The 9,723-nt window shown below is 45.0% G+C and overlaps 1 protein-coding gene and 1 long non-coding RNA gene across 4 annotated transcripts; one reads left to right on the plus strand and one right to left on the minus strand.

The window, feature by feature from the left end:
- Nucleotides 1-1,467: 1,467 nt before the first annotated feature.
- On the plus strand, nt 1,468-8,725 carry LOC112881875 (golgin subfamily A member 5). Its single transcript, XM_025946778.1, has 6 exons — nt 1,468-1,811; nt 2,322-2,444; nt 5,558-5,737; nt 5,823-5,904; nt 8,131-8,195; nt 8,283-8,725. Exons 1-6 carry the CDS (start codon nt 1,518-1,520, stop codon nt 8,577-8,579), a joined length of 1,041 nt encoding a protein of 346 aa, XP_025802563.1. The 5' UTR covers nt 1,468-1,517; the 3' UTR covers nt 8,580-8,725.
- Nucleotides 2,721-5,152, minus strand: LOC112881876. Of its 3 annotated transcripts, XR_003226540.1 has the most exons (4): nt 4,885-5,152; nt 4,637-4,786; nt 3,185-4,121; nt 2,721-3,093 (listed from the first exon to the last, which is right to left on the minus strand). It is a non-coding gene; the product is annotated as an uncharacterized LOC112881876 (long non-coding RNA). The 3 variants fall into 3 exon arrangements; XR_003226541.1 differs by lacking the exon at nt 4,885-5,152 and having other exon boundaries at nt 3,185-3,347; nt 3,447-4,653; XR_003226539.1 differs by lacking the exon at nt 4,885-5,152 and having other exon boundaries at nt 3,185-4,653.
- Nucleotides 8,726-9,723: the final 998 nt, after the last annotated feature.

Below are 9,723 nucleotides of genomic sequence, written 5' to 3' on the forward strand. Positions count from 1 at the left end.
GGGATGAATTTGCACTCCTGGTAGTGATGGGGTTAAGTACCGCAGCCTTCAAAGGTCTAAACAGGAATTAGCCAGCCGTTGCCACGCGGCCTGACCCGCCGGGGCAGAGAGGCAGCCAGCACCAGCCCAACATACAAGGAAACATGCCGTGGCCCAACAACGGCCAAGCGCAAGGCACGTGGCGCCCTCCCGACCTACAACATCACCAAGATCTCCTAGGAAAGGCGCGAGGCGGCATTAACTTCGTTGGATTCGATAAGACATGCATGCACACCCCTCGCTCGACAGTTGGGGTAGGGGCGCCGCCTACGGACCGATGGATCGGCGGGAGCGCTGCCGGTCAGCTGGGCTATTATGACGCTGTGACCGGCGCAGGCGCCGATCGTGCCCCCTCTCCGTCAGCTCGACGGGATAGTTCATACTGGGTCACCCTCTGCCACCAGGCGTAGGGCGAGGCAGGCACCCAGAGCTAGCGGGCCCCACCGCAAGATCCGGCGGCAAGGGTAGCAGGGCGCCCGACTTGCTGACCATCACAAGGGAGGTTAGCCCTACCGGCCGGACAAGAGGCCCACCCCGACGCATCAGGAGGGGCGCGCCGCAACAGCGCCATCACCTGCCACAGGGAGGGCAAACAGGACCGAGGACGTGCCAGGCGGCGCTGCGGACCGAGCGGACATGGCTTGGCTTGGGAAGCGGCGAGGCACGTTCGACCGAGGCCCCCGGACTGGACATATGCAGGATAGCCGACCTCATCCCTAGGACGTTGATCCCGGGGCCCGAGGTACCCCCTCTCTCACGCATTGTAGCCCAGCCCAGCCTTCTCTCAAGGAGATCATTTTCTAGCTCACGCACACATCGCTTGCAAGGGCCTCGTTGTAAGCACTCAGCATTAGAACGTGAGGAAGACGAAGAATACCACTTCATACTGGACGTAGGGCACTTGTCCCAACCAGTCTAAATCCTTACCTTCAATTGCTAGCCATCGAACCATAGAGAAGCGGCGCAAATTACTAGCCGGTGATCGAAACACCAACATACACTGCCTTCTTCAGCATCTCCTGTTTCTTGTTCTTTGCTCCGGCTTTGGAAGAACCCGCCTCCATCGTCGAAAGTTTCTCTGCAGCACCCACCTCGCCTGACCTCCCGAAACCCTAGAACTGACCCCTTGCCAAGGTCGGGAAGCTGAGCAAGTCAGCCCCTTGTTCAGCCCAAAGCAGGGAGCCCGGAGATCGCAGGAAGCAGGAAGCAGGAAGCAGGAAGCATGCACAAGCAGGGATAGAACCCTCGACCGCGGATATGCCGTCGAGTCGCCGAAACCCTAGGTCTTAATTAGTTTTTCTTAGGAAAAAAAGAGATGGGCCAGCAAAGAACGGCCACTTGGACTGGGCCTGTCCTCACTCCCCCTCCTCCTCCATCACGCCCAGCCCACCAAGTTAAAGCCCATACCCCTTCAGGCCACCATCTTCCGTTCTTCCTCCTCGATGCATCGACGCTGAGAAGCAGGCAAGCAGCACGCCATGGCGGGGATCCTGGCGTGGGCAGCCGATGTGGTCGGCGGCGCAGGCGCCAGCGACGATGAGGCCGACGACGAGCGCGACGTGGCCTCGGCCGCGATGACCCCGGAGCAGCGGCTCCGCGCCGCCGAGCTTGACGCAAGGGCGGCATCGATGCGGCGCGCGATCCAGGACCTGCGCCTCCGGGTGCCCCCGCCACACGTCGCGCAGCGGCTGCCGCACCTTCACGCGCACTCCCTCGCCTCCTCCGCAGCCCTCGCCCTCCAGCTCAACGCACACTCCTCCACCAAGGAGCAGGTAGTGAATCCTTAGCTGTTAGCTCCTTCTCGACGTTCTTGACCTTTATACAAGTCTTCCTGATAATCGTTAATCGGGGAATAGTAGTACTAAAATTAAGTTCGCGCAGCCCATTTGATCTGTTAAGAAGTGCAATTGTTGGATCTGGATCTGGTAGGTGCTTGAAAGATTCGTTTGCAAAAGATCTTACTTTGAAAATGCACATATTGATGTTTGTATATGTTGGTTCTGTTATGAGACGATACTAGTTTTTAGAGCATGTCTCTAGGGACATTACTTGCTCATCTACATTTGTACTTGTTTGCATCTGCAAAGTTGTAAAGTTTCTAGATGGGTCAGCTGATACAATCATAGTGTTAGTGGTGTATTTGCCATTGGTTTAAGTATCCGTCAAGTTTAACAATATTGCTCAATTGATTACTCAAATATTAAAGTTGGTTTCTACTCACGCTGGGATAATTGGGCATTCCTATGCAGATATCTATAACGGGTCCTGTAAACTTTTTGTAGGCCCAGCAGAGAGAAATAACTCTCCAAGAAGAAAATGCAGCCTATGAGAAAGCTCTATCAGATTGTAGACGGAAAATTCAGGAAAGGCAGATGGAGACCGATCAGCTTCAAAGTGATTTGAAGGTACACCATTGTGCCATTTAAGAACCCTGTTTTGCCCTCACATCATTTTGTATCTTTTATGCATTTTATATTCCTCCATTTGATATGGTCTTACTAAGCACAGCGTGCATGTTACATATTTTCATGTATATTCAGTTTAATCAGCTTTTCGTACTGTGAGATTGCTACTCCCTAAGCATTTGTTAATATTTTTATGCCACCTCACATGAGGCTTCAACGACCACATTTTAGTAATAACAACAGCAATGTCGTTAATAGATACCATGGAGTATTACAGAGAGGTAACGAACGCTTGTGATAATGGCTCAATCTTTATAACTGTTAAGGGCCAAATTTATAGCATCTGTTGCTTACATATAAAGAAATAAATTTACAGCAGCAAGCAGTTATTATTTATGCAACCTCTCAATACTTTAAGATGTTTCTTTGCAACAAACAGAAAAAATGAACCAGCCTCAGGCACGAATCTAACAGTCGCTGACTTAAGACCGATCCAATAAGGAAAAAATAATGAGAAGGTTCACTATTTGCCTTATGAAAGCACTCTAGCAATCAGCTATGCTTGAACCTTGAAGGCAGCAAATCATCAAAGGTCTCTTCGTGAACAATTCTCATGTCATGCTTCTAAGAATCTTCTTCATCATGATCCCTGTAAATATGTGAATTTTATATCAGATCAGAGCACAGGTAAATGAAAGAAAACAAACAGATCAGCCATTAAATAATCTTTTTGAGCCTACGTGCTTATAGCTGCCTTTTCTAATTCATGTTGGCTCCAACAGTCCCACCAGGCAGCGCACTCTTGATCCTATTCCAGATAATCTATTATTTACAAAGTGAGGCCAGGTGAACCAAATTTCTGCTGTTTTTGTGCCAGCAACTGAGAGCCAAATGCCCAAATTCCTGCATTGGTGAACAACAGTTGCAGTCGGTCGACTCAATGGCAGGATTTCCCAACTGGAAAAAAAAATAGTTATGTATCTGTTTTGAATCATATTTTACCGATATAAATGTTGATTATGCATACATCAAACATTTAAACCTCAACAAAACCACCTGCAAGAACATAAAAAAATCAAAAGCCAAAAACAACAATTATTAAGATGGAAAGGTGAGATTTCTAGTTCATATGAACCTGCCTAATTAGAAGAGGACAGTCCAGAAAATTTTTGAAAACACATGCTGCAGTTAGCTACAAAAGTAGACTGCCTGAGTGAAGTGATCTTTATCCTAGACTCAAAGAATGGACAATTCTGATCCAACTAAGCTCTAACTTCACTGAAAAATGTAGGAGCTGCCTTATTTGCATTAGTCATGCTGTACACACAGGCAAAGTTTCGGATGCAGGCTGAGAAATTATTCAATGACTGGTTAGATTAACATCATATATAGTAGAATGAGAATATTGTAAAGATTGACCAGAAGTCTGTACGTCATTACATTAGAACAACATTAACATTTCTTCATGTATGATGTATGATTGGTTAGTAAATAAAAGTGAGGTCACAGAAAATGCATTCCTATCTAAGTTGACTGAATAATGCATTACACATGTAACACAAGTAGTTTCCATACACACTTTCATAGAACATGTAGGGCTGCACAGAGTGCATCTTCTGCAAGCATGTGGTTAATGTTGATTGACATCCCCACGAATGGCTGCATGCTTGTTCATGACTACAAGACATAAGTAATAACTGTTAATATTGAAAAAGAAATAGATACAATACAGGTTAGTTGTATTTTGAGGGGGCAGAGTCTGACCTTTGGACTCCTCTGCATTTATCACTAAAGTATGCAAACCTGGCTTAGTCTCATTTTTTCAGACTTCTTTGCATCCAAACATTCAGTGCTGAGGTGATTATCAACTAGATCCATCATGCTTTACTGGGTGCCATCTAGTGTGTTTTAGATGATTATTAAACTACCCTGTGCCGATCAATATGGAGTCAAAACAAAGCTATCTATCATGTACATGGGAATATTGCAAAATTTCATTGCATCTACAATTGCTTAATGTTCAGTTGTTTACACATGGATCGGTAAACCTAATTGCTACTTGATCAACCCTTTGTGCACACAGATCCAAATTGTGCACGAATATCTTCAATCGGATCAAAGAACATGCACTCATTTTTTTGTTATTAAACCATATAAACAGAATTAGGGAGGTCAGGTGGAATCTAACGGACCTGTATGGGGACTTATGGCGACATGGTTGCAGCAACGGCGACAATTTGACGGTGGGCATGAGGGTGGTGGCAGGAAGCAGCCGGGTTGAGTGATTACGGGGATGACGAACAATGCAAGGATCACTACCCAGTCTTGGAGAAAACAGAGCGCTGGAAGCGAGAGAACAGATCACATCTGCAATTTCGTAACTGCTGAAATAACAAAACAATCAAAGTCTAAACCTAAACGTTGGGGAATAAGTTGATACCTGCAGAAACCAAATTGGGCGGCAGCAAACCGTGGTACGAATCTTACGATCCTATGTATGCTGCAGATCGATAGTGCAAGCATTGGATTGACCATGAAAGATGAATGTGCGGAGAGGGGAGGGCGGAGGAATACGATGGGATTGAAAGTCCAAGCAGGGGGCTGGGGGGAGAGGAATTTAAGGGTCAGGCGTCAGGAGGCAGATCTGCATATATTTAGGATAACTTCCATGGATAACCACAACCAGCACAGCTCTTTTGGTAGGGAAACCGATTGATCTTTTTGCGCGCTGATTAGTAGTGTTAACGACCATAAGGTTTCGGTCGATAACGACAGGGTCTATTCTCATTGTCAGGTTTCCTGGGCAGCGCCTGGATGGACGTCTCTTGTATTGCTACTTAAACGAAAGTTTGAGTTCTCTGCATCAACAAGGAATGACTTTCTGAAATATCCATGTTGTCCTGTTCTTTGATGATTATCATGAAGTCTTTAATCAGCCTGTCTGGAGCATTTTCTTGCCTTAGTAACGTGTGATGTTCATCAACTTTTACTCTTTACTTGAATGGCAACATCTCTTGCTAAATCCTTTTTATGTTTTTCTTTTTGTATACACTTTTTCCTTGCAAACAATAAGGCCTCTCTCATTCTTTTAATAGAATACATTATTTTTCTAGGAAATGGAAGTAGCAGAGCATAATTTAAAGGCACAGCTTGAAGATGCTCTGAAGGAGCAAGAGGCTACTCAACATAAAGTATCAACTACAGCTTCTGAAACAGCTGAAAATGCTCTATTGGAAGCTGAATCATTGATCAATCTTAAGTCTAAAGACTTGGAAGAGAAGAAAAGAGTGTTGGTACGCCATTGTTTGGAACTTTCTTCTCTATTTTGTTTTGGTGCATTGTAGGATTCTTTTTTAAAAAACTATTTCCTCATCACAGGAACTATTGGATAACAAGGTGCAAACATTAGAGAAAGAGTGGTCTGTGGTTGAAGAAGAATCTTTAAAGAATCCCACTCCTGGTACTTTTGATTTTTTTTTCAGCATGTCCACCTTTTTGTTGACCTCATGTTGGATTATCTCATACTTATTCTTCTTTAGAAGATATCATTATACTAACGAACCTGTTGACTTGTGCTACTTTGCAAATTGCAAAGCGTCCCTGGATTAGAAATATGTGATCATTAAAGGGGCCAAACATGCCTATACAAAATAATTCCATTTACATCTGTGCTATGTGTGAACAAATAAAAAAACATGAAACCATGGATAACATTAATAATTCCAATGTTTTGCATCATAATGGACATACTTTCACAGCTTTGATTTTTAATGAGTTGACTAGCCGATATTTATTTCATGGACACCTGTTTACTTGCTAGTGACTTTTTTCCATAAGCCAACTGCAAAGAGATATATTCTGAATATTGGAAGAACACAAAATGGGTTGTTTGTTTACTCCTTGCTGCTATGTGTACTAGTAGACCATTGCTTATGCACAGCACTCAGCACCCAATTTCTATTGGTTGACTTGGTAGAGAGAAGTTTTCTTATCAGTTTACTGTTTAGAATGCACAAGGGAACTAGATAATTTTTCTCGAAATTAAACTGTCAGAAAGCATAATGATTCAGGAAAAACATATCATCACATATTCACATTAATTGGGCATCCAGGAAGTTAAGTTCTACATGGTTACAACTCATATTTTTAAGTAAAGCTTAACCCAATCATCACATTTACACTGCGTTAGGATGTAGATATTCAGCCTTAGAATTTGGAATTAGCATTGGTAGATTTAAATATCGGCTGTTTGGATGGTTTGGAATTCGGAATTGGAAATCAACCCCAATACCAACCGGTATACATTCCACTGCCACCCCCTCGCCCTCAATACCGAGCCAACCCCCTCTGTTTTGCGGTGAATTGGCCGTGCCCTCGAAAAAGAAGCAAACCGACGACTCTGCGCGAGCGCCATGAGAGACACCGTCTGTCTTCACAGCAGACACCCCCCTCCCCTCCCTCCCTCCCTCACCCCCGACCACCCGCTGCGGTACTCCTCTCCCTCTCCTATCTCTCGATTCAGCGTGGAGGACTCTCGATTCGGCATGGAGAGAAGGTCAATTCGGGGCCAGGGAACCTCAATCCAGCGGCTGCAAAGCTCGATTCGGTGCCTGCAAACCAAAATCCGGCAGCAGCAGAGCTTGATTCAGTGCTGGCAAGCCTCAATCCAGCGATGGTGGAGGTCGTGGCGGCAACACAAGGATGATTCGGTGATGGTTTGGGCCGCCGCCGCCTTCTTTCTCAACTCCGGCCATGGCTCCGTCCTCAACTCCGGCAACCGCTACATCCTCAACTCCGGCGGTGCGCGCCCATCTCTGCAGCTCCCATTCTACCTCCCGAATCGGCAAGACAAGGGCCCCAAATCCAGCGGTGCCCAGGTGCTCCAACTCAATATGGGCATCCATGGCCTCGATGATGGGCTCTGGTGGCCATGGCTGGTTTCATTAGTGAAGGAACAGGTGGAGCTGTAGAGCTCGTTCGTGGTGGAAAGGGGGAGAGAAGATGTTCAATTCTGAATTCCAGGATATATTCATCCAAACACGAATTGGTATTGACCACCTCAATGAATTCCAACTAGCAATGCCATCTACATCCAAACAATAAAATTGGTATTGTAACCCATTTCCAATACCACTCCGATTTGATATTGGTGCTCAAATCAATTCCGACAGCTCAATGTCTACTTCCAAACAGACCCTTAGGTTTTTCATGTTTGGAGGGAGTAAGATCACTCCATTGTAGAATTAGGGCATATTGCCCTGTGTGACATTGTTTTATGAGGTAGCTAACTGTTTATCTGAGGTGCATTATCCATGGACCCAAATTCTTGAGTGGGTTCCTTGTTAAGGGGCAGTTAGTAGATAATGTTTTGAATTTGTGGTAGCAAACTGTTGCCATTTCGGAAGCTCAACAAGGTTAGTTCTATACTTCTATCTAATTCATGTGGCTAAAGTATAACTGGGGAAGTGATTATTGGTACGCTTTAGCAACGACTAGTTATGCCAACTGGTTATTTCTTCCTGTTTGATGTTAATCTTATCTAATCTCAACGTCCCAACTTATAGGTTGTTTTTGCTTTTCTAAATACATAGTATCTAGGTACTATGTACCTAGAAAAGCCAAAATGACCTATAATTTGGAACAGAGGTAATAGCAATCTTAGTGGTCTTTTCTGCTAAACATGCAGCGCAAAGGGAGAAGATCCTGGAGAGACAACTACACAGCCTCATTGAGCAGTTGACATCCAAGCAAGTCAGTTCTACATTCTCCTACTCTACATCTTCTGAATGGTATTGGCTCCTGCCATCTCAAACTTAGTTTTGTCTTAAAAATTTTTAGGCTCAAGCTGAAATCCTGATCACGGATGTACATGCCAAAGAAAAGGAGCTGGAACGGCTGAACCATTTGCATAGAAATGTTTGCAGCAGTGCCAATGAAATAAGTGCACCACGGAGCCGGTTCAGCAGAGGTCTTTTGAGTGGCCCTGAAGATTATTGTGACGCAAAAGCAGGTCGGAAACTGTATCAACCTGGCCTTAGAACAGAAGGCCAGAAACGGCTGATGATTCTTAGGTCCACAATTGTACTGTATGTTTTGCTGCTTCATATTGTTGTTTTCATAAAGATCTCAGTTTGAAAGCAGTTACATTAAATAGGGAAAAAAATCTTTTTAGCGGCACCAAGCATGAAATATTATTTCTTATGTAAATAATATGTGTAATTTGTAGGCGATCATGCTTCTGTAGAAATTTTATTATGGGAAAATCGATTCAGTAGCTTTTAGATTGGGCGTTCTTATTCTGGGAACTAAGAAATCATCTGTGCTTTTAGAAGGGTGTTCCTAAGGTATGTTGCGGCTTTGGTTGAAGAGTAAGAGTAGGAGCCGCTCTGCCCGGTGAAAGGCCTGGAGCAACTCAGGATGAAAGACATGGCAAGCAAACCGGAATTGATGGGGTATGGTACCTGCTGCTGACTGAGCAGCAACTTTTAAAACTAAGGAACATTATTGTGCATGGAAAAAATAACAGTCCTGAACTGATTTAATGGTTTTAAAATAAAATAAAAAAGAACCTGTTACAAGGAACCAGGTACCTGTTATAAGAAACAAGTTGTGGATCAGGAGCTCATTACAAGATTAAGTGAAATGAGTATATTTGTATTTTCATCTCTCACCTTTCGTGTGGGCATCAAATTAAATTGACCAAAGAAGTCATCCTCGCCGCCGCCCGGTGTGCTCCGCGCTGCGCGAGCTGGAGCTGCGGAAGAACTCCGTGAAGATGGCATCCGCGTTGCGCGAGTTGAAGAAGTCGTCCTCGCCGTACTTGTCGCGCCGCCTCCTAAGCTGCCGCGTTGCGCTCGCGCCGGTCCGGCCTGGCTGAGAGCTCGGGCTGCGGGGAAGCAACAGGTCAGGGAATTCGAGCTTGTTGGAGGAAGGGCCCACACGGGGAAGTGTAGGATCGTCAGCTTTGATGGCAACGATAACCTCTGGATGAGGTCTGTCTGCTTTTGCATTCCCCTGGAGTCTTTTGCTTGTTAATTTGAACTAGTCTAGATGGTGCAGTAAGCAGGCCTGCTTAGTTTCGAATCTAGGATGAGCAGTCTAAATCAACTATCCTAGCAGTATGGCTTAGAAGTTCAGTGGAGACTCCACTGTGGAGTGCTTGCTGAAAATCCTCGATTAAATGCGGAATCCTGTGTTGTATTTCTGTTGCTCTCAATCTGCATATGAGATGTAGAGTCAGGCTGGCTCATGTTCTATGACTGAGCTAGGCATGGCTGTC

Source organism: Panicum hallii, chromosome 2, assembly GCF_002211085.1.
Source record: "Panicum hallii strain FIL2 chromosome 2, PHallii_v3.1, whole genome shotgun sequence".
Taxonomy (NCBI): domain Eukaryota; kingdom Viridiplantae; phylum Streptophyta; class Magnoliopsida; order Poales; family Poaceae; genus Panicum; species Panicum hallii.